At 35.8% G+C, this 26092-nt stretch overlaps 1 protein-coding gene across 10 annotated transcripts in view; it reads right to left on the bottom strand.

Annotated features, from left to right (window-relative positions):
* SMARCA1 (SNF2 related chromatin remodeling ATPase 1) overlaps positions 1–26092 on the bottom strand; it is a 734807-nt gene that overhangs the window by 703640 nt on the left and 5075 nt on the right. For 8 of the 10 annotated variants that reach the window (XR_015723364.1, XR_006777961.2, XM_087859788.1 and 5 more), the window contains exons 3-14: positions 22573–22739; positions 22156–22256; positions 21720–21820; positions 18851–19030; positions 14984–15139; positions 13495–13626; positions 12468–12536; positions 8390–8499; positions 6037–6263; positions 4967–5088; positions 2363–2398; positions 1271–1423 (exon numbers count right to left, since the gene is read on the bottom strand). Coding sequence is in view for 8 of the 10 variants with exons in the window: in XM_087859788.1 (XP_087715914.1) it covers positions 1271–1423; positions 2363–2398; positions 4967–5088; positions 6037–6263; positions 8390–8499; positions 12468–12536; positions 13495–13626; positions 14984–15139; positions 18851–19030; positions 21720–21820; positions 22156–22256; positions 22573–22739 (1554 nt within the window). In the remaining 2 variants the exon portion in view is untranslated. The remainder of the gene's footprint in view (positions 1–1270; positions 1424–2362; positions 2399–4966; positions 5089–6036; positions 6264–8389; positions 8500–12467; positions 12537–13494; positions 13627–14983; positions 15140–18850; positions 19031–21719; positions 21821–22155; positions 22257–22572; positions 22740–26092) is intronic. The other 2 variants (XM_045788726.2, XM_045788692.2) reach the window with 1 other exon arrangement.

Here is a 26092-nt window from a genome sequence, read left to right as displayed (position 1 = left end):
AATCAGTAAATCATAAAAGATCAGCTATACTCTAACAATTTTAAGGAAATGAAGTGTTATCAACAGGTTTTTCAGTTTAGTAACCCTGTAACTTACTGGGGCTTACTCCTACTGGGTCATATCAAACAGGTAGCTCAGTACCATGCTAAAATAATGATAAAAAAGCATTTCAATTTAAAAATGTCCTGGGGCGCCTGGCTGGTTCAGTCAGCTTGCTGACCACTCAAGTCATGATCTTATGGGTCATGAGATTGAGCCCCGTGTGCTCAGCAGGGAGTCTGCTAGAAGATTCTTTCCCTCTGCCCCTACCCCCACTCATGCATGTGCACACACGTGGGCGCATGCTCTCTCTCTCTCTCTCAAAATACAAATAAATCTTTTTAAAATTTAAAAATTAAAACATCCGGATGGTCAATTTGTTTCAATTCTGTTATTAAAAAAAAAAAAAGGAAGTTGGGGAGTTCACTCCCGGGTTTTAGCACCAAAAAATATAAATATAAATATATAAAATTTAAAAAAGGAAGGACTTCTCAGCTATGCCTCATTGACATCTGACTTTAATTGCTTCCAAAGACAGTAAAGTATCCCATAACTTATTGGGATTTTGAGTGCATAGCTATTTTGCATCTTTGTACTTCTGAAATTACATTTCTTTATCTTAAAATGTGAGTCACACTGACAGAAGTTGTAGCTCTAATTCAGCAAATGACAGCATGATAACAAGTAAAAGAAATAGCCCTTGAATTTTTTTTTTTAAAGAGTAGGATAGTTTCCAATGGTGTCCTTAGGTATCAAATGTTTTCCTGGAATATATTCCTGTTAACCTTTTTACCTCCTCATCCCAAATGTTTTATTACAAAAGTTGAAATCATACCTCTCTCAATTTTAGTGCTAAGGATTTTAATATATTTAGTTGTTCAGAAGAATTAACTTTTTCACTTTTTAACAGATTAACTTTTTAACACTTTTCATTAAGACTTATGTATATGTCCTCTTCAATATTCAGGAGTGGGAAAAAAATTTCTGTTTCATGATAAATGCCAAAATAGACACACAAATGCTGTAGTTGGGTTTGGGGTGTGTGTTTGTTTCCTTTTTTGTTTTTGGAATTAGCACAGCATCTTTGTTTTCCAAGATAATCTATTTTAACATCTAGAAAACCTCCCAAAACTTGTTGTTGCCCTTTTATCGTAAGTTACATCTGTGCTGCGTAAATAACAATAGTACTCCTAGATAAAATAAATTTCTGACATCGTTAAAGATTACTAACCATAGCTTGTAGATCAACCTGTGGATTCCAGTCTGAATCATATAGTATAACCACATCAGCACTTGCCAAGTTAATTCCGAGACCTCCAGCTCTGGTACTCAGCATAAAGATGAATTTGTTACTATCAGGAACATTAAAGGCCTCTATTGCTTCCTTTTTTTAATTGACACAGGAAATGGAAGAAAACGAAAGAAAACTAAAGTTATATTAACAGAGTCCTTAAGAAAGAAATATTTTAACATGCATATTCAAAAGCCCACTTTATGATATTCTTCCATCTCAAAAATACTTAAGCATATTATCTATATACTGTACTGTGTGAATTGCTGTAGATATTACATAAAGTTCCTAATCTTTAGACACTTACACCAAAAGAGACAAACTCAGAACAATCGCATAGACAAATTTAACTAGGCAAGCAATAAGTCATTAAATTATTTAAAGCAACAGCAGTGAAAAGGTTTTAATTGAGTGAGAGCTGAAAAATATCTAGGAGGTAAAATGTCAGCCATCTCAACTTCATTCCCATTAGTTTATATAGGATTAACAAAGAAGGTATAGTTTGGAAGACCAACCAAGAAAGAAAAAGGTTCAGAAATGTGAGTAAGAGAATGGGATAAAGGGGAGGTTAAGTAGATTTGTTTCCATATGGTGACAAGGGGCAAACAGGGAAGTAATGAGGAAATTCAGTAAGCTAATCCAGGGATATTTAGTAAAGAGTTTTAAAAATTAATGGGATGTTAATATCCCTACTATATAAAGATCTCATACAAATTAATTAGAAATAAACACTAAGACCCCAATAGAAAAATGAGCAAAAAAAAGGGGAAAAAAAGAACAGACAATTCACAAAAGAACAAATACGAATGGCTAATAAATACAAAAATAATGTTCAATCTCACTAATAATCAAATAAATGGAAATTAAAACATAATACCATTTTTTGAAGATTAAAAAAATGATAATACTCAATGTTGACGAGGGGCGGTGAGACGGGCACTCTCATACATTGCTGCAGGGAATGGAAATTGGTACAACCTTTCTGGAAAGCAATTTGGCAATATGCATCAAGAGTCTTAAAAATGTTCATACCCTTTGACCCAGTAATTCCACTTCTAGGAATTTATCCTAAGGAAATAATCAGAAATGTGCACAAAGATTTATGTATAAGGACTTTCACTTTAGCATTATTTATAATAGTGAAAAAATTGGAAACAACCTAAATGATCAACAATTGGGAGATAAATCATTTATAGTATGTTTACTGGATGTAATATTATACTTAAATTATTTTTACAATGAATTTTATTATTGATATAGGGAAGTACAACATAATGCTGAGTAAAAAAATGTTACCAAACTTTACATATAGTATCTATAGTATAATACCAATTACTTACATAAATTATATATACAAAAAGAGATTGGCCAGAAATACTTTTATTTTGCAAATTTTCTTCAGCAATCATATATTACTTTTATAATAAAAAATACAGGAAGTCATATTTTTAATGAATGGAATGGCATGGTCAAAAGTTGCAGCAGAGAAGGTGATGCTCACTGCCGCGGTCCATATAGCATGTAAAGGGGGCAGTATAGAAAGCAGCATGGTGTAGTGAGAGGCAATTTGGTGTAGAGGAAATAGCAAAAACCTGGTGTAAATCATTACCATTTATTACATATGTGTTTCTAAGCAAGCATTTAACCTCTCTGAGACAGTTTCAAGTGGAGAAAATGATATCAGTAAATCATACTTTACTGGGCTGCTAGGAGAATTCAACTGGACCTATACATTGCATAGCTTAGAGTGGTTGCTTGACAAATGTTAGATCCTTTCCCTATAAAAGTGAGGAGGCCAATTAAGTAAAGGTTATAGGAACTGTGCCAGAGGATGACCAGAGACTTAGCTAGCTGAATTAAGCTGTAGCAATGAAGAAAGGGCAAAAGAACTATTGAAAAAGAATTGTTTATTAGCAGCTGGTAAATAATTAGAGTAAGGAATCAAATGTGGCTTCACCTTCTTACTAGGAAAACAGATGAAACGATTATGTGGACAACAGTATAATGGGAAAGTGAGGCATTTCCAAAGAAAAAAAAAAGAAAGAAAAGAATAGCTCTGACTTTGCTGTATCTAAAGTCAACATATCTAATTCAAAGCCTCTGAAGGGAGAAATTATTTGAAATTTTAAGAAACCAGAATAATTTGGGTATAATTAGGTAAAGTCCAAATTGTTCATAAGCAGGGAGATCAGTCAGAAATGCAAATTGGCTATTTGAGGTCAGAAAGCACCTACTTTTCTGCCTTAGTATCATCTTCATTCCAGGAAAAAGGGTCATTTTTAATAGCATTATATGGCTTGTGCTTAATGTGGATTTGGAGAAACTCATTCTGAGGAATAAATCAGCAAAAGCTCAATAAAGCTTCAAGTTACCATTTCAGAAAAAGTAAAGTACTATAGAGCAGGGACCAGTGTAAACTTTGAAATACCCGCATATTTGTAAATGTTATCAAAAATATTTCCCCACAATGGGCAGCAGGTAAACCCTTAGTATGAAAAGGGCCTGTGTGCCTGCTATGGACCCTATCCTATGCTACAGCCAAACTTCAATAAGGAAGCACACAAGGAACAGAGTGCTCACTGAAGCTATAGAAGGAGAGGGACATGGACTAAGAGTCTTTGTGGACTGAGATGGGGCCCTAAAGCTGAGAGGTAAAAGGGCTGTGTGCAATTTCATGACATGCAGTATATATAATATACCCAACGATCCTCACAACATTGTCAGAAAAAAGAAGCCTAGGTATTAACATTACCCTGATAATAAAGATACTGAGGCTCAGAGAATTAAACAGCTTGCATACACTACAAAGTGGTGGAGTTGGTGCTGAAATTTAGGTCTTCTGAAACCAAGTTCAATGCATTTTCCACTATACCATGAAATCACAATCTTTGCCCAGAGCATGAGGAGAGACTTTAAAGAGAGACCACAGACAGAGCCTTGAAGGACCACAGAAAAGCTAAATTAGCAAAGCCCTCCCCCCAAAAAAGTATTAAAGGGTTTAAATACATTAGACCCATGACATTCATGAGGGATAATCTAAAGATCTGTAAGAATTCCCAAATTTGAGAAGGACACTGTGTGCTAGGTAGGCTTCCTCACTAGCTAAGTAACTCATCCCTATACACCAACCTTTCAGTATTCCAAGATCCAAATGCATGATAAGCAGTTTTACAGAAATCTAACACTGAGATTATTCCCTTTACAAATTACTGTTTCATGAGTCTTTAGACTTGCTCATAAGCTGGAAAAATCTCAACTGTTAAACTCCACAAATGGCGAGGGTCTACTGTAGGAAGCAAATCAAGAAAAGAAAATGCCAGAATCAGAGATTAAAGAGTAGGATGAGAAACAGTAATCAGAAGGTCAGAGATAGCAGTGGTTAGAGGAGGTAAAGGTGTAGTGGTGTAGTATCCTTTAGATAAGTAAGGATGTCTTTGAAGACCTTGAAAAGGATGCTTTGTAAAGAGTCAGTATAATGCAAGCCAAACTGAAGAGCTCAGAGAGAGAGAGGTGTTAGTGAGAAATTCAACGCACCTAGCTATTAAAAAAAGGTCAAATTTCAAAACTACCTAATGATGAAAAACATGGCTTAATTGAACTGATTTTTGAAGTTTTGTTTTATTTTCTTTTCCTCACCTCTCTTTCTTCGTGTGGGGTTTGTCCATCCAGTCGACAATACTCATAACCACGCCACATACAATAATCCTCCAAAATGTCCAGCAAGCGAGTCATCTGGCTGAAAATGAGAACCCTTGAACCTAAAACATTTCCCCCAAAAAAGCAAGTTATTCAACTTGTGTAAAACTAATTTGAATGTTACAAAAATATAAGTAAACATCACATGTAATATAAATATATAGTACATGAACACTTCATGAAACACACACACACATACACCTTCGAGGAATGCTATACAGAATTATGCACTGCTGAGTTATGCATGTTTAAGGATTTCAAAACCCTCCACACATATTGAGATGATTTAAAGTCTGCCTTTTCTCTGTCCTGAGGATGAGTGATTGGTCCACACAGTGTTTCACTAAACTACTTCAATAGTCTCCCAACTAGTCTCCTGTTTCTCATCTCTCATCCTCAAGTAGAACCCCTGCACTGCTTCAAAGGTTCTCCTCCAAACATACAAGTCTGATCATGTCAGCTGACACAGCAAAATCTTCTATGACACACCTCCCTGCCTGCCTTCCAAATAGTCCAAACTTCTTAAAGCATGTTTAAAAGGCCTTCCATAATCTGACCCCATCCAACTTTCCAGATTCATCAACTGCCACTCTAACCCAAATACTGCAAGCTCTGCATTCCCTTTTTTCACACTTCTGTTTCACTGCCCTGTAAAATGCTTCCCCCTCCTTTTTCCATGATTTACTCCTAGACATTCTCCAGGGCTCTTCAAATGTCGCTTTTGTGAAAGTTTCCCCAACTCTCAGTTTCTCAACATATGATGGCACTTATTACAACGAATTGCAACTGCTCCTCCTCACTTCATACTGAGTTTGTCCAAGGCAAAGACTGTTGTCTTATGCTTCTTTGTATACCCAGCCCATCAGACAATTCCCGGCAGATAATAAGTACTCAACAATGTTTGCTGAATGAGTGAATGAATGAATGATGAGTAAATACACAAAATGTTATTTACACACAAGTCACTAATATAAAGTCATTTCATGTTAATGTATAGATTTGTAACTCACCCTGTTCTTTGAGTTTGGCCAACAGTTTATCAAGAACTACCATTTTACCACTGTTGCTGACAATGTGCTCATCAGTGGTATAAGGGGGACCAGGTTCAGCACCATCAAACAAGTACGGATGATTACAACACTTTCGAAGCTGCATCAGAATGTTTAAGAGTCGCATCTTGTCCATCTTGCCAGCAGAGTTTAACACATCAATATCTTTCATCAGGATTTTTGTATACCTAAAATTTTTAACAATTATAGTTAATTATAAATCATTTATTATATGTAATTGGTTAATCACTAAATTCTACTCCTTGAAACCAATATTATACTATATATTAACTAATTAAAATTTCAATAAAAATTTGAAAAGAAAAAAGTAAAAAAAATACTCAGTTTTGGTGAATATGTGGTAAAATAGGAAGATCTTATAAAATGACATGGATATGTTAGTATGCTCTTTCTGAAGGGCAATTTGGCAAGATAAATAAGAAGTTTTAAAATGTGAATATTCTACATCTGTGATTTCATCCTTTGTGGATAGCGATGTAAGTGGAATAGTGTTCATCACAGCACTGTTCATAATAATAAAAGTTAAAGCAATCTAACTAAAAAAAAGTTTAATGCTATCAAGCATCATTCCTTTGGTGATCAGCATAAGAGTCCTATTTAAAAATAAACAACAAATTCAATTTTGAAACTAAATCTGATCAGCAAAACCAAGAAACTTTTGAGCGTTTTAACCTGTATGTTGCCTACAAACCTGTTTCCTCCTGCTTTATTCATTGCTACAAATTGCGATCAGCTGATAACTATTCAGATAACTATATCTGATAATTATTCAATAACTACAATATTTGCTGAAAGTTGGCACCCAACTTTTACTTGTTTGAGCTAAAAACAATCACAATTTCTTATACCTAATCTTCGTAAGGCATTTTTTTCTGATCCGTAAACATTTTTCATTATCTTTTGTTGACCTTTACCCAGGTGAAAATAGACCTATGTATCTACCTGAACAATAATTAATATTTAATTATAATAACAGCCAACTTGAATTGAGTGAAAGTGTCAGGTATCATGTAAAGGGCTTTATATAAATCATCTTGTTAAATCTGCACAACTCTGAGGTATGAAACAACTTAGGGCCACAAAAAGGGACAAGGTAAGAGTTTGATCTTATGTCTGAATCCAGAGAAATACACTCTTCACCACTACCCTATATTGGTTTCAGTAGTAGAGAAGTCATTATATATTATAAGTGATCTAATTTTATTTATATTAGCAAGATTTTGCTTTTTTTCTTTTTAAGTAGGCTCTACGCCCAACGCAGGGCCTGAACTCATGACCCTGAGATCAAGACCTGAGCTGAGATCAAGATCAGATGCCTAACCGACTGAGCCATCCAGGTGCCCCACAACATTTTGCTTCTTTTAACAGCATTTTTACATAAGCATGCCTGATTTATGATTCCTTGTGACTTCTCTTGTCAATTTCCTGCTTTGCCTGTATTTTAAAAACCAATTCAGCTTCTATTTTTATAATACCCACAATTGCTATTCTCATCTATCTTATTATTACTTATTATTATGATTATTACTATTTTCACTGATGGAAAAAGCAACAAACAAATGTGCAAGTGACACTAGCCTCTTTAACTCTGACATTGACTCATAAGCTAAGATTATTATCCCCATTTTATAGAAGGGAAACTGAGATTATACAATTTACCCAAGCTAAATAGCTACTAAGGGGCAAAGCATGGGATTCAAATACAGGTCTATAATTAATGAAGTCATGTGATGTAATGAGCACTGGGTATTATATAAGACTAATGAATCACTGACCTCTACGTCTGAAACTAATAATAAATGTTAATTGAATTTAAATTAAAAAATATTTTTTAAACAAACAAATACAGGTCTACAGAATCAAGGCCCATGCTCTTTCCCAAAAGCTACATAAAATATTCACCAATTTTCTATTAAAATATTTGAACTACTTAACTTGCCATTTAAACATAAAATGTAAATTTTGGGGGCGCCTGGGTGGCACAGCGGTTGGGCGTCTGCCTTCGGCTCAGGGCGTGATCCCAGCATTGTGGGATCGAGCCCCACATCGGGCTCCTCCACTATGAGCCTGCTTCTTCCTCTCCCACTCCTCCTGCTGTGTTCCCTCTCTCACTGGCTGTCTCTATCTCTGTTAAATAAATAAATAAAGTCTTAAAAAAAAGTTTTAAAAAAATGTAAATTTTGATCTAAAGGCACAACTGAAAAAAAATAAGGGCATGACTGAACCACTACAAAGCTAAATTTTAATAAATCCTTACACATAAATAAATTCCAATGGAAATAAAATAGCTCACCATTCTCGTTGCATTTTACTCAGTCCCAAGTAAATCTTTATTTCCTTTTTAGGAGGCAGGCTCTTCTCTACATCAGTTTTTATACGACGTAACAAAAATGGTTTTAAAACCTACAAAGTGATCGTTTTTATAAAAGTTTAATATCACAAACCGTATCTTTCATTGACAACACCATAATCTGAAATTTACTTCCCAATGCAAAACCTGAAAAGCACTACCAATGCCAGTTGCCAATATTCTCAATAAAAAAGAACCAATGACCCATTAAAAAATCAGAACAGGGGACCTAAATTAGATAGTCATAATTTGATGGCACAAGATACATTAAAAAGACAATAAGATTACTGACTATTGAATAAGCATGAAAGAATCTTTAAAAAAAAAAAAAGCTGCCGTCATACAACATTTGTTTTTTTATTCTGTATAGGAATAATTTTGATGGTAACAGACATTTTTCCAAAAAAGACATACAGATGACCAACAGACACACAAAGAAAACATGCGCAACACTCATCATCAGGGAAATGCAAATCAAAACTGCAATGAGGTATCACTTACACCTATCAGAATGGCTAGCATCAAAAAGACAAGAAATATCAAGTGCTGGCAGGGATGTGGAGAAAAAGGAACCTTCATACCCTGCTGGTGGGAATATAAATTGGTGCAGCTACTGTAGAAAACAGTATGGAGGTTCCTCAAAAAAATAAAAATAGAAATACCATATGATCCAATAATTCCACTACTGGGTATTTACCCACAGAAAATGAAAACACTAATTTGGAAAGATATATGCACCCCTATGATTATTGCAGTATTATTTACAATAATACTGTGTCCATCGACAGATGAATGGATAAGGAAGATGTGGTCTATACGTGTATGTGTATATACACACATGTGTATGTATGTATATATATGTGTGTGTGTATGCATATATAAGTATACACACACACACGATGGAATGTTACTCAGCCATAAAAAAGGATGACATCTTGCCATTTATGACAACATGAATGGACCTAGAAGGTATTACACTAAGTGAAACAACAAGATTTTTGAATCATAGAGGAAATCTGAACTCAAGAGTATGGATCAGAGAGTCTCTACAAGTGAGATAAAAATGGAGGCCATTTCAGAATAGTTAAATACATGAATGAAGAGAAAATGGTTCAGTGTTAAGGAAAATATGGATAAATAGAGAAAAAAGATGAAATAATCAGTGTATACCTGCCAGACAGATTCTATCACAAGAAAATAATAGTGCTACCATTATCTATAGAGTACCTGCAATGTGCCAGACAGGGCACTATGAACTTCACAACCCAGAGTACTAAATCCTTACAATAAATCTTTAAGGGAAATGTGATTATTTTAATTTTGTTTCTTTTTTTAAAGATTTTATTTATTTATTTTAGAGAGAGAAAGACAGCTAGAGAGAGTGCATGAGCAGGGGGAGGGGCAGAGGGAGGGGCAGAGAATCTTAAGCAGACTCTAAGCTCAGTGTGGAGTCCAACATGGGGCTCAATCTCACAACCCTGAGATCATGACCTGAGCTGAAAGCAAGAGCCAGATGCCCAACCACCTGAGCCACCCAGGTGCCCTTCAATTTTATTAACTTAACCAAAGTTATTTTGCTAGTAAGTGGTAGAAGCCAAATTCAAACCGAGATCAAGCTGATTCTACAATCAGCTCACTCCCTGATTAGCTATTGTGAGCCTGAACATGTTCCTTAACTTTTCTGAGCCTGTTTCCTCATCCATTCATCAAAAAAAAAAATGTGGTATATGTATATGACAAGCATTTTAAAATGAGGACAGTGATACCTGTTTCCAAAGCTGCTATGAAAATTTATGGCAGTACTTGTGTGTAGAGCTTAACCACAGTAGATATTAGTAAACAGTAGCTATTACTGTTAGAGATCTATGGGAGGTAAGGAAAAGGAAAGAGTGAAAGACAACTTCTGATCTCTGGTTTGAGCCTCTTAAAACTGTCTAAGAGAGATTCTTTAAGAGTTTAAACTGCCCGTAAGACATTCAGACAGACTCAGAAGGCAGTGGGATATGCAGGAACTAGGCAAGAAATAATGGAAAGATAAATTTGGGAGTTATAAGTAGATAGGTGGTAGCTGTAACCATGGGAGTGGATCCCCAGGGAGAGCACATATGAAAAAGAAAGTCAAAGACAAAGCTCTACAAAACACTAAACTTTCAGGGACAGACTGAGAAAGAAAAGCCCATAAAGGGGATTGATAAGAATGACCAAAAAAGTAAGAGAGAATCCATTCTGTACCCCAGAAACCAGGTAGGAAACAGTTTCATGCAGGAGTGGTTAGAAATGCTAAGCAGTACCGAGAAGCCAAAATACTGAGCAAAAAGTGTACCCTGAATTCAGCAACTGGAAAATGATAGAAGACCTTCCAAGTTAAGTTTCAGTTACATAGAACGGATAGACGCCAGTGGTCAATGGAATCAAGAGTAAAGAAGAGATTAGGTAGTACAAATGGAGAAAATAAACTGCTTTTTCAAGAAGCTTAGCTATCAAAGGAAGAGACCAGAATCACAACTAAAGACACAGAGTGTTAAGAGAATATATTTTGTATATGCGTGAGAGTGGGTGTGTATGGGTGTGGGTTTGGATTTTAATAAGGGCGATGCTTGAGCATGTTTACATGTTAGGAAAAAGAGCCAATACAGAGTGAGAGCTAGAAAAATCAGTCAATAAAAAGGATAAATTATGGGGAAAGGTCTCATAAGGAAGGGAGAGATGAGATCCAGGGTCATGTCAGATGACTTAGCCATTGACCAAAGAAAACACCTCTTCCCTTCACAAAGAAGGTAACACACATGCAGATTATCTGTGGAAGCTGGATATCCTTGAAGGAGTTCCTATCTAATAACTTCTTTTTTCTCTTTGAGAAAATAATGATGTTACTTACTGAGAAAGGAGGAGGGCACAGAATATCTAGGATAGAAGTCTTGGGGAGATTGCGAAAGGTCTGAAGCAGCTGTTATTGTCAATGGGAAAGAATGCTGTAGAAGGCCATGTTGAAGGATTGCTGACATATCAAATTCCAGCTTATGTTATAGAACATGGAACTGGAGTTGTTCCAACCTGTACAGTTTTATAACCTTCTTTATCAGTGTTGAACAGCCCCAGGACAGAGCAAGTCACTCTGCTAGTAAGTGGTAGAAGCAGAATTCAAACCCAGAAGACAGAGACAGTTATAGTATTCCAGTTTAGGGCTTCCACAGCAGAAATGGCGGACAGACAAGAAAGAAAGAAAGTTTGGGAGTATTGGCAAAAGGGTAGTTCAAGTGATAGAAAATGGGCTCATTGTTTGATAGAGATAAAAGTAGTAACGGGACACTGACTGGCTCGCCAGTGCAGCCTGCAATTCTTGATCTTGGGGTTATGAGTTCGAGCCCATGTTGGGTGTAGAGATTACTTAAAAATAAAGTCTTTTAAAAAAAGAGGTAGAGAAAAGTAACAACAGAAATGAGGTGATGGATGAGAAGGCAGGGGTCCAAGGAATGGAGGTCTTTGTAAGGTAAAAGAATAAGTACAGAAGGACTAACATGAGTGAAAGAGCTAAAAAGGGATATAAGAAGTTGTTATCAAAGAATGGAAAACTGGTATTTAATGAATGTGAGGGAGTCACCTGGTGATGAGTGGATGATAGAGAAGAGAGTGGATGGAAGGTGGACCTGCAAGATAACTTCACCTTAAAGGAAGAGTTTAATGCATGATGGTGGAGAACTAGTGGCTTACAAGTGGCACTGGGGAACTAGGAAAATACTGATGCCATCTTAAGGACCTGTGGAGTATGGGAGTATGAACAGCCTCTAATGGGGAGGACCACATTAGCCATGCAGGAAAGCCAACGCAAAACAGCTGTTCCCTAGACAGGCTGAAAACAGAGTAGAGTTCATTTCCCAAAGAGGCTGTCAGAAAGGCGGGAGGGAAAAGCAGTGAGACTGAGGCAGGAGGTAAACCCACAAGTTCAAACAGATTCTAGAGCAGTTTGTTTTCTGGCTTGGTATATGTATTTAATTACTAAATTTTCTCATCTATTACTTACTGCGTGAAGTCTTTCCACAAGTTTTTGATCACCAAGACAATTTTTAGTGTCAAACCAAGAGTCAAAGTCCTGTGGAGGGGTGAAAATTCTGCAGTAAGCACACAGGTGGTTGGTTTTTTTTTTAAATAAACTCAATATTGTATAAATTCTTATACAATGAGACAACAGTAATTCATTTTAAGCACTTTCAAAAATACGTTCACTGTGATGGTCAATATTATTTACTTCTCAAAAATAGCTAAAATAATGGAGGAGTTAAAATTTGAACTCCACCAGCACTGTTTCCTTAAAAGACTTTTATTAGGCTTCCCCATACCATAGTAGCATTATATTCAGTTTAGAGGTAGAGCAGGAATAAGAATATAAAATTGAAGACACATAATGATAACAGAAATTTTAAACAAACAATAAAAATAAACCAAAGCAAGATAAGGTATACAAACAAATGAACAGCTGAACTTGGTACTTTTTATTATCAATTAATATCAGTAATGAGGAAAAATCAAACTCCAAAGTCCTTAAATCATTCAATTCAGTTTGCTGCACTAGCATAAACTTATGCTAATGATAAAAACAATGTAAATCACACATTTACAAAACACGTTGTTTTTCGAATCGCGCATTATGAGCTCTTTAGTACTCACCAAATGTTAATGACTACAATAATCAAAGGCCATTTAAAAGACCTGCCAAACTAGTATGTAGAAAGCCCTTCCAATTTAATTAAAAGAAAATTTTGAATTTACTACTATGAACTCAGCCTATTTCATATCAGAAGTTGTGACAGCAACGCAATATAGGCAAAGTGTAAGAGGCAGAATAATCTCAAAGAAAAGAAACATTATTTCTCTAAACATCCTCATTTGAAAAGTTTGTGATTAAGAGCTTTTTTCTGAGAAACCAAAACACACAGATGAAGAATTACAAATGAAAAAGAGCTATAAATTTCAATCTACCTTCTATGCTTTGAAAACAGATGTCTGTGAACATAAGAAAATTATATTTAAAACACATGACTTAAACTTACATCTGCAGAATTAAAGACATCAGGCAATAAAAAGTTGAGTAATGCCCAGAGTTCATGCAGGTTATTCTGCAAAGGCGTTCCAGTTAGGAGCAAGCGGTTGGTTGACTTAAACTCACGAACGATCTCTGAAAGCTAGAAAGGTTAACAGTCATGTTAACATTGCTTTATTTATTAGAGTTCTCAAAATCCACTTCTTTATCCAACCAATACATGTTTTGAATAATATAAATCTTGAAAATTATTTTTCTATAGAAAAATATCCTGGGGGCTCCTGGGTGACTCAGTCGTTAAGCGTCTGCCTTCAGCCCAGGGCGTGGTCCCAGGGTCCTGGGATTGAGCCCCACATTGGGCTCCCTGCTCCGCTGGGAACCCGCTTCTTCCTCTCCCACTCCCCCTGCTTGTGTTCCCTCTCTCGCTGGCTGTCTCTCTCTCTGTCGAATAAATAAATAAAATCTTTAAAAAAAAAAAGAAAAAAGAAAAATATCCTAGTTCAGGTGACATTGCCACAATGAATCACAACTAAACAAAATATTCTAGGCATTTCTACACTCACAAGAATGCAAATCATAGTCATACCTGAGACCCCTCCTTCACTTCAAAAAATTTATTTTCTCCATTTTGGGTCCACACAGTCAATACTCCATGGAATCCAGGCTAGTCAGTTTACACAATAATATTTCCTTTTCCCTGTTCATCTACATACCTAGCCAAGTTCTAACTTGGCCTGGTGACAATTTCTAAGCACCAGAGTTGCACCCATTTTTCCTATATTAACTTTCTAAATATAAGACTATAAAAATTAACGTACAAAAACATAAAAGAACAGTAATCTCACCAATAAAAATGCGTATTTTTATAACACTCTTAAACAATTATCCTCTAACATGCGTCTTTTTTTTATTGGATATTAGTTTCAATTTGAAATTAGTATGATCCACCTGGTGGTTTTGCTCCAGTTCTGTCCCTGTCTCTCCCAAAGTAGCCCAGTGATCCAAAGAAAGGTTCATCATAATAATTGATGCTTTTCCTACTGTTGATGGAGTTGAATGGCAAGAAATACTGATATTTTTCAAAATTAACACCACACTCTAATTCACACAAATCAGATAATTACAGGAAATGATCTTTTTCTAATCCTTATGAATACACATAAGCTGGTAGGCTCCTCAATAAAAGACAAATCAATGCAAATGACTTTTGTACACCAAATATTATCAAAATATTAAAATACTGTAGCATAACAGAGTTAGGCTGCAACAGGTATAGCAAATGAACACCCAATCTTCTTTATATTAAAAACTGAGCTCAATTTTCATTCATCTCATACTCAATAATTTAAACTTTAAAACCATTTTTTAAAACTGATTTTCATTCACATTCTGTGAATAAAATCACAATCTTCCAACCCTTTTTAATTTTGAATATACAGAAGAAAACAGACATGGTAGTTAAAAGAAAATTTTAACAATGCTATTGAAAACTGGCTTACCTTAGATTTTTCATTCTTTATTCTATGAGCCTCATCAATGACTAGGTATCGCCAATGAAACTTTTTAAATACAGATTTTTCTTTAATTACCATCTCATAAGAAGTAACACAAACATCCCATTCTCCTGGCATCATTTCATCACGAATAAAAGCAGCCTAATGCAAAATAAAGTTCCTCATATTAGAATACACTGACAAGATGGTCACAGAATTAAAACAAGAGAATATTAATAATTCTAAGAGACATGGGAATCATTTAGTCTCATCCATTTTAAAGACAGGAAAGCCAAGGCCCAAAGACACATCTGTGGGCAATTATCTGGATGACATGCTAATATATACAACAACAAAATAGAAGCAAATGCTCCCCTCAAATGAGTACAGCATATCCAATGAACTGGAGAAGTTCTTACCACCAGAAGATGACTACATTACTAAGCTCTCTTCATAGGACAGATGGTCCAAAGAGACATGGGCAAAGTAATTGCCGTCCGAAAACCATGTTCTTATCAAGAGCCAAGCATTACCAACTATTACCCACACAGTTTTAACAAATGTAAAGAACTCAATATACAAGAACGATTTCAACCTTTTGAGATCTCTTAATATGTTCCTTCCCTTTCTAGCAGGAATGAGTCACATATTTTGTTAAGGGGTCATGAAAGCCAACTAATGCTTTTGTGAACTTCCCGATGTTGTTTTGAGGCTACAGATATAATTTTATAAAGGGGACTTGCTCTATCTAGTACAGGAGGCTATTTAAAACAGTGAGACTATTTAGAACTATTTTTAAATCTTTACAGGTAGTGGCCAACATAGTAGCCAAGCTGACTGAGAGCATTTTTAACTTGTACAAACTGAATTCCAGATGCTACAGGTCAAAATAAAACCACAGTAGTTAACAGGGAGCAGCCAAATCTATATTGAGAAGGTTCTGATTAGTACTGTAAATCTGAAATTACAGTGCATAAACAAAGTGACTGTTCACTACAAACTCATTATTTCATAAACAAAGTTATGCACCAAACACTCTGTGGACTCATTCAACAAATATTTACTGAGTGCCCATATATATAAAAGGATCACCTGGACTAAAGTAGAGGACAGAAAAAAGGCCTTTGTAGAGATCTCAGTTGCACTCTGGGAAGTGGTCATATTTTAAAAGTTAATTAAGACATTAGGGAATTAAAAGCAACATAAAGAGAACTGGGGTGCCAGATCCCATTTGGTCTTATCTTTTTTTTGATTTTGTGAAACACTCATTTTAATGGTTCCTCCTACAGTTTCATGAAGCCTATGCATATTTTTAATTTAAATTAGCCCTACTTTGAAATTTGTGTGACAGAATATTGAATATCACATAACCCAAAAGCTCTCACTTTATAGATGACAAAATTAAGGCCCTTCAAGAGTCACTCAACATCACACACTCAATGGCAACAACAGAACTAAAACCAGATCTCCTATTTCCACGTCCAAGATCTTTGATGCTTCTGGAGTGGAAAAGAAAGGGGTCAAAAATCAAGTTTGGGGCGCCTGGGTGGCTTGGTCGTTAAGCTTCTGCCTGCAGCTCAGGGCGTGATCCCAGAGTCCCGGGATCGAGCCCCACATCGGGCTTCTCCGCTAGGAGCCTGCTTCTTCCTCTCCCACTCCCCCTGCTTGTGTTCCCTCTCTCGCTGGCTGTCTCTCTCTCTGTCAAATAAATAAATAAAATCTTTAAAAAAAAAAAAACAAGTTTGGTGGGGCTCCTAGCTGATTCAGTTGGTAGAGCGTGCAACTCTTGATCTCAGGGTTGTAAGATCAAGTCCCATGTTGGGTGTGGAGCCTACTTAAAAAAAAAAGCTAAAAAACCTTATTTGGGATTCACACCACTATTAGCATCAAACTGGATCAATAGTATTACTAAGAATTTCCCAACTCAAATACCTGTTATAATCTACATCAAAATTTTTAATAACATATTGACCTCATAAAATGTTTACAAAAGGCCAAGAAACTATAAAGACCTATATATCTATCCCATATGGTACCAAGATTCAAATCTATTAGTAATAATCTGGATTTTCTCTATACATACTGATATCAATCTCTCAATGTTGAATATAGGACATTACTTATGTTATTAATAATTACCAGTTTGCAAACTCTTTTGCCTATTGCTCACAGTAAAATTATAGTTTAGGTTGCAATCTTTTAAAAAAGGAGCAGTATATATCCCCACCATGTGTGAAATACTCTGCCATTTTCCATTCTATTTTATCTCAGTGTTTAAAAAATTGTCACCACCAACATGAACTCCCAATACTAACAAGTGGCAATATGAAAAACACTGACTTTGAAGATTGATTTTCAAGATTAAAAAATTTTTGAAGTTGCCAGTAAAATCCCAACCCCCCATGGGGTAGAGATAGGACAGTCACAAATTAAATACATCCACTATTTTCGAAGAGGTATTTCATGAAATCCTTGGATTCCATATAATATAGTTGAAAACCGCTGACAGTTTTACTGAGACACATGGAAACACAAGCATACATATTTCTCTTTTGCTTATGATCTTCAAGAAATAATTTTAGCCAAAAATCAATACTTTAGAATGCAATACTTTAGAAATGCAAAGTTTTAGAAGGACTGGTATTACATTAAAGAACAGCAGTGAGGGGCACCTGAGTATCTGCCTTTGGCTCAGGTCCTCATCTCCAGGTACTGGGATCAAGCCCCCTGTTCAGCTCTCTGCTCAGCAGGAAGTCTGCTTCTCTTTCTCCCTCTCCTTCTGCCCCTCCCCCCCCACTCGTGCCCTTTCTCTCTCTCTTCCTAATAAATAAATAAATAAAATCTTTTTTTTTAAAAAAAGAAAAGAACAGCAGTGATAAGAGCTCTAAGTGACTAATTTGCCAATGGGAAATATTAGGCATAGGGAAGAATCAAGCCTGTAATTCTAAATTTATGAGTTCAGTATTTCAATATTTAAATTATTTATAAGTTAAATTTAAATAAATTTAAGTAATTTTTCTTGAAGCAAAATGATAAGAATAAAATTACATAATTCATTATGCTACCATTCTTTTGAGGATATCTTTTGATAACCTATCTAAATATGTAAAATAGAATAAATCTTTACTCTATGTCCTCTGGAGGCAAAATAAAGGCAAAGTTTAATAATATGCTTTCTAAGCTGATTATTCATTTTGATATTTTTGCATAATTTATTTCTTTTAGATTAATTCTACAGTCCTAAATAATTGTAGCCTACTAGATTGACAAATGGCTAATTTAAGCAAGAGCCCAGTTTCTAATATATAAGAATGTATGCAAATATGTGTTTTTCTATTCAAATACCAAAACTGAAAGCTGTGTCAATGCATAAACACAAAATACAAGGCTCTCCGTACAAATAGAAAAGGTTCCATCTATGTGTATGTGTGTAAGCACACATGTGTACATGTGTAAGTCAAAGTCAAAATTAAAAATTTAAACATAAAAAATTAAGTCATGCAAATTTACACAGTTTTGGTGTCAAAACAGCACAACTGACAGAGTCATTGATAAGATACACTGTCAATAAGGACTTTTTTTTATAAAAAGTTGTTTAAAATGCAACTCAAAAATGCTGAGGTTAATGACCTAGTTGAAATTAAATGCAGATAAGCACAGTAACAGATTGTCTTTTATTAATAAGTAACACATCTACTTCACAGGAGTGTTGTGAGAATTCATTAAGATATAAAAGGCACTTACAACAGAGCCTAACATACAGTTATTTACTAGTAGCAGTCTACTTCAATGTCTTTATGGTAATAGTATGCAACTTAATCCCCAGAAATGATGTTATTCTTGATGGCCTCTTTAAACCTATTTCTCACTTACTCTCGCATCCTTGTCTCCAACGAAACAAATAACACGGAGAGATGGGACCCATCGCTTAAATTCATTCATCCAGTTGTATAAAGTAGACTTTGGAACTAACACCATGTGAGGTCCGGGAATGTTTCGGTAATGTTTCAGGTAACCAAGCAAAGCAATCGTTTGTAAAGTCTTACCAAGACCCTGTATTATCATTACAAAGAAAAAAATCCTGTTTATTTAATGAAACATTTATTTAATGAAAAAAATAACTGTTTATTTAATGTAACATTTTGTTAGTAATAACATTACAAAAGACATTTGCCAACTATGTCACATAGGAAAAATTTAAAGACCTTTGTTTTTTTAAGTGAATAACCATTCCCATTTTTACTTACTGTGTACACAAAAAGAAACCAGGGACTTGCAGGCAGAAAGCGGCTTTGTTGTTCCTCTTAAAGGAGCAAGCAATTTATAAATAACTTTATAAATTTTTCTAGCGGCAAAATTAGGAATTTTGTGTGTATGCATTTCACACTCATTTCCTTTACCAGTCTGCTTAGATACTGGTCTTTCTTTCCCATTGTCCCCAACATTATTATAGCTCAGGCATGAAATACTCAGACTATGTATCTCAAGGGACTTGTGGCTCTCTGTACTTGCGTGATCTCACACCCTTGAAGATCTATGGAACCATAAAAGAACAGAACCTAAAAGAACTCTGCAGCCAGAAAAGGCCTTAAAGATCACCTGGTCTGGTGAACTTTTTAAAAAATAGCATATTGAACACCACAAACCCGCCGCCTAACTGATGAGAAAGGGAACGATGTTCTATGCTGTGTGGCCTTTTAAAAGAGTTTCTGGGGGCACCTGGGTGGCACAGCGGTTAAGCGTCTGCCTTCGGCTCAGGGCGTGATCCTTGCGTTATGGGATCGAGCCCTGCATCAGGCTCCTCCGCTATGAGCCTGCTTCTTCCTCTCCCACTCCCCCTGCTTGTGTTCCCTCTCTCGCTGGCTGTCTCTGTCGAATAAATAAATAAAATCTTTAAAAAAATAAATAAATAAAAGAGTTTCTGGCTTTATCTCTATGTAAGGTATATATTTGCTTTTATGAACCTAGGCTTAAACTATTTTTATAGGGTTTATCCCATCTAATATTTCACTTAAAGAGAAGCATCAAAACTTCAAAATATTAAAATTCCTTAATCAAGTAATTCCATTTTTAGGAATCCTATGAAAATAATTTGAAAGGTGCAGAAAAACTAAATTACAAGGGTTCTCACAACAGTACTATTACATACCGTATGTACATATATATCAACCCATATATACTAAATATACACAATATATACTATATATACACTACACATCAATCCAAATGACCCACAATAAGCGAGGAGATGAAGAGAACTGTGGTAACTCCCCAGGATTAATTATTACGAATTAACAATTATTTTTACAAATATTTGAATTATGTAGAAAATATGTATGAATGTGAAGAAATCAGAATACCAAATTATATGTACAATATGATCTCAACTATGTAAAATAAATACATCTGGAGTTAAAATACTAAAATGAAATATGCCAAAATGTCAACTGCGATTATTTCTAGGTAGCATAATTATAATTTACTTTCAATTTTTTGATTTTTTTCCAAATTTTCTATACTCCTTATTAAAGTATCTTACCCTTTTTTTAATAATTAAAAAGTATCTGGTGTCAGCATAAATTCAGTGTGAAGGATCTTTAGATCCTTTAGACACGCTGCAGCCAAGAGCTTGGGGCAAATAATCCTGGTCTTTCTGTTATCTAATTAATCAAGCTACTCCCGCTCTGAGCTAACTGTAGTCTTCAACCCAGAATACTAAATATAAGGAGCTACAGACCCTTGATTTAAAGGACCTCCTGCCACACACCTAACAGTTGCTCAGCATCTTTGGGATCAACTACTACGCTATATGTTATAGAGCGTAAATAGTCATGTGGCTCTTCTGAATAAGAGTGATTGCAAATATGGCTCCAAAGTCACATAAAAATGAGTATCGCTGGGTCATAAAGATCTAGAAGTACCTCCCTGCCCTTTCTTAAATCCCATCTTATTCATTTGATCTAAAAATACCAATCTAGGCCTTCACGTATTCCCCTTATCTGAATTAGCATCTTAAATGGCCTTACTTTTTCTCTTCGATCATTTTATTTATATGCCCATCACTCCTTAGCTTTCTTCCCAGGTCCCACCTGGTACTCTGCTATATCAGGACTCAACATTGCTCTTTACTTTTTTTTCTTTAATCCATCTATTCACTTTCTGACTGCTCACACATTGAGGAGCTTACATTCATTCATTCAGGCTTTCATCATTTATTGTTTGGTTTATTCATTCACTCATCTACTCTTTGGTTTATATACCCCCACCTCATTACCAAAAGGATTTCAGGTCACCTAGAAAGAAAATATGTTTCAGGTGGCCTACAATGAAAACATGGAATATAAATTAACGGTAAAATAGAAATAAAGAAGGGCAAAGGAAAGATAAGAAGATATAGAATAGGAAAAGGCACAAAAGACTAGCCATTATGTTACACAGGGTCTCCATTTTGGCATTGATTTTGGCTCTGGGTTTCCTGGAAGCCAAAGTGCAAATAAAAACAAAAGTACAAGGAGGCTTTTTAAACCATATGAGGAAATTGCACTAAGAATTCTGTAGCCAGTGAAAGTGTATGTTCTCGAGGTTACTTAAAGAAACAATTCCAGACTTTACAAATGCCTTTAACGTTGTAACTAAATAAGCAATTAGCCTCCAGGCCTCAGGGGGGCAATACAGGTCAGGTATTTCAAATTTACATAAAAATTGATAACTGAGATTGTGTTTTTAGCTATCAAGTCCTTACCATTTCATCTGCCAAGATACCATTGACTCCATTTTCATACAAAGAGATCAACCAGTTCAGCCCTCGAATCTGATAATCTCTCAGTGGTCCTCCTTTCACATCTGAAAAAGAAATCAAGACATCTCATACCTTCATTAACACAATCAAGTACTGGGGTGCCTGGGTGGTTCAGTTGGTTAAGCATCTGCCTTCAGCTCAGGTCATGACCCTGGGTTCCTGGGATCAAGCCCCAGGTATGACTCCCTGCTCAGTGAGGAGTGTACTTCCCCCTCTTCGTGTTCTTTCAATAATAAATAAAATCTTTTAAAAATACAATAAATAAGTAAATAAATAAATAAATAAATAAATAAATAAATAAAATCTTTAAAAAATACAATCAAGTATAATTTTTCTAAAATCAAAATGGAAAAAAATACCAACATAATGAGATACTTACATGAAGGTGACACCTCAAATCTAACACACACATTAGATGTTTTCCGACTCTCTGAGAGTAGCTCTTCATCTTCTTCTTGTTCTGTGCGCCTGTGGCGGTAGCTGAAATGGAAAGAAATACCTTTATATTCAACCCAAATACTAAGCTGTAAATTAAGTAACTATACATTGCTAATATCGGTCATGAAAAAAAAAATGAGTTATCTAAGGTCTTGCTTAGAAGTTGGTAGAACCAGCGTACATTTTTATTAATTTCTAGTGAGAAAAAATGGTTTCCTCCAAAACTTATTTACACTGACAATAATCTTATTTTTTTAATATAGAATTATACTAAGTGAAGAGGGAATGAGAATACAAGAGGACAGAGAAGTGGGGACAGAAGGAAGAGAGGGGAAAAAGAAGAGAGATGCCAACATACTCTCCAGCAGAAATTAAGCTCTGCTTGTCATCTTTCCTTATTCGAGGACGTCCCAATTTCATGTTCAGAGGCGATGTTGGAGATTTCTGTGCTGAAGGTTGAATGAAATGTGCAAAAAGTTCTGTCTGTTTTAATAAAAATTCAAATCTCTTTGCTCGGTCTGCTTTCTAATGTACAAAACAAAAGAAAAAGTAATGATTTTCTTTCTTATTTGAAGTTATTTAACGAATACTTATATTGCCCTTCTACTTTGTACTATGTTCTAAGCACTTTAAACATACTAACTCACTTAATTATCTTAGGAAGCTTATAAGGTAGATACTAATATTATCTCCATTTTATAGATGATGAAAGTGAAGTATGGAGAGGGTAACTAACTTGCCCAAGTTCCCATAGCCAGTAAGCAGCAGAATTTGAAAATGGCATTTTCAGATAGTTTGAATAGAAGCCAAGTGATCTAACAGCAGTAAATGCCCCAATTAAGAAGTACCCCTGCTTAAAGAGTCAGGGCCAAAAAGCAAATCCTCTTTCCAAAACATAATGATTTTCTTTTCCTAGTGAACAAAATAAAGCAGCATAATGTACAATATATCCTAAATACATCCTAGAAATATAAGTTATTAGCTATGATATACATATACCATAAACTGAATTAAGAATTTTCAAGTTGCATCTAGGAATAATTAACATCTTAGAATACAGTGTCATCTTGTCTCAAAATATTGTGAATGCATGGTATGATAATGTAATAAGTATTTCTCTCTTCAATTACAATGATCTGGAAAATTGCACTTTTTTAAAGATTTTATTTATTTGAGAGAGAGAGAGAAAGTAAGTGCAATGGGGCGCCTGGGTGGCACAGCAGTTAAGCGTCTGCCTTCGGCTCAGGGTGTGATCCCAGCATTATGGGATCGAGCCCCACATCAGGCTCCTCTGCTATGAGCCTGCTTCTTCCTCTCCCACTTCCCCTGCTTGTGTTCCCTCTCTCGCTGGCTGTCTCTATCTCTGTCAAATAAATAAATAAATAATCTTTAAAAAAAAAAAAAAAGAAAGTAAGTGCAAGAGTGGGAAGAGGGGCAGAGGGATGAGCAGACTCCCCGCCAAGCGCAGAGCCCGATGTGGGGCTCAATCCCAGTGCCCCGAGATCATGACCTGAACCAAAGTCAGACACTTAACTGACTGAAAATTGCACTTTATGATAATAATATAAAAAGTTTGTCTCCAAAGTGAGCAGGATTTGGAGGAAAAATATATACACACACATAAGTAAAACAGTTAATATAGGGGCGCTTGGGTGGCTCAGTCGTTAAGCATCTGCCTTCGGCCCAGGGCATGATCCCACAATCCTGGGATTGAGCCCTGCATCGGGCTCCCTGCTCCGCTGAGAAGCCTGCTTCTTCCTCTCCCACTCCCCCTGCTTGTGTTCCCTCTCTCACTGGCTGTCTCTCTCTGTCAAATAAAGAAATTTTAAAAAATAATTAATATATATTAACTATTAAAAATTGGTATGTATAATTCCTCAATAAATTATAAAAGGGCATATAACTTGTACCACATTAATGAAATAAAACTTCACTAAAAATCTTAGAAGATCAAAAGATATATATGTCATTCTAGATAAAGACAAAAATATAAATGATTTTTTAATTCCCAATCACTTTTGACCATAGGGTAGAGAATATTTGATTGCTAATGAAGGCTGCATAATTAATAACACCAGAAACATACAAGAGTTCATTAACATAAACACAAGAATTAGACAAATATATTCAGACCAGAGGTTGGAAGGAGGCCAAAACTTTTCCATTTTATGTTATCCTCACTGGAATGTTGTTTTTAGAGTTGTTAAAACATTAACTGTCTGCGTTAGATGTGACCTTAGACATTTAGGCATGGAGTTTGGTAAAATCACTATGAACAGCCAAAAAATATACTTCATCACTACTTATTTTTATAATATTACTGCAAAAAAAACCCTTCAACAAAAAAGTTCAGTTCCAGCTACCTGTTAATTTCTCTTTTGAATTAACCAAATTCACTGGTTTTGAAAGATCCCAGGGCATAGAAGTCTAGTTAAAATGAAAGCTAAAATACGATTTTAGTGAATAAAAATTAAATTAAATATATGGCAAAGCAATAGTAGGTGGGCATAACTGAAATTATACTGCTTAAATATGTTATATTTTCAGGTACCAGATAAATGTCCTTTCCTCCAGAAAATGTATTACTATATTACATGTTTTACAATGTGTAACTTTCATTAATATATCCAAAGCAAGAAGAAAAGAAGAAAAAAATATCAGTCTGGCTTTGTGATTTGCTTTCTTTCAGCCACAATGATGGTGCCACTAATACTTTCACTTAGTGCATACGATATTTTTAGCATAAAACATCTTATGATGGAGGCAGCAGGGTGGCTCAGACAGTTGAGCATCTGACTCTTGGTTTTGTCTGACTCCTGGTTTTGGCTTGGGTTGTGATCTTGGGGTCCTGGAATTCAGCCCCTGAATCTAGACTCTGGGCTCTGCACTCAGCAGGGAAGTCTGCTTGAGGATTCTCTCTCTTCCTCTCCCTCTACCCTTCCCCCGGCTTGCTTGTGCGCTTTGTTCTCTCTCTCTCAAATAAAAGGATAAATCTTAAAAAAAAATCTGGGGCGCCTGGGTGGCTCAGTCAGTTAAGTGTCCAACTTGTGATTTCAGCTCAGGTCATGATCTCAGGGTCCTGGGATGGAACCCCACATGGGGCTCTGGGCTCAGCAGGGAGTCTGCTTGAGGATTCTCTCCTTCTCCCTCTTCCCCTCCCCACCCTCTCAAATAAATACATAAATCTTTAAAAAAATATATCTTAGGGGCAGCCGTGTGTAGCTCAGTCAGTTAAGCGGCTGCATTTGGCTCAGGTCATGATCCCAGGGTCCTGGGATGGAGCCCAGGTTGGGCTCCCCGCTCAGTGGGGAGTCTGCTTCTCCCTCACCCTCCTCCTCCTCCCCCCATCACACTCTCTCTCACACTCTCTCTCAAATAAATAAACTCTTTTTAAAAAATCTTATTATGGGATAAAGAGCACTGAACAAAAGTGAAGAGATGTGACTTCTGTTTCCAACTATTCCATATAGTTTCTCTGATCCTTATTTTCTCATCTGAAAACAAAGAGATTCATTTATTCAACAAAAATCTATTGTGATGGGGCTGCCTGAGTGGCTCAGTCAGTTGAGCATCTGACTTTGGCTCAGGTCATGATCTCTGGGTCCTGGGATCAAGCCTCAAGCCCCAAGCCCCGCATTAGTCTCCCCACTCAGCAGGGAGTATGCTTGTCCCTCTCCCTCTCCCTCTGCCCCCCTCCCTGGCTTGTGCTCAGTCTCTCTCAAATAAAAAAATAAAGTATTTTTAAAAATTCTATTATGATTGATTATATATTAAATTACTTTCCAATTCTAAAATCTATGATCCTATATTCATTATACATACACATGTATTCTTTCAATCTTTCACATCACCTCTGTAAAAATGAACTATGGTGAAAC

Source organism: Ursus americanus, chromosome X, assembly GCF_024610735.1.
Source record: "Ursus americanus isolate L20-20 chromosome X, mUrsAme1.1.p, whole genome shotgun sequence".
NCBI classification, from domain to species: domain Eukaryota; kingdom Metazoa; phylum Chordata; class Mammalia; order Carnivora; family Ursidae; genus Ursus; species Ursus americanus.
This window is presented reverse-complemented; position numbering and strand designations above follow the sequence as displayed.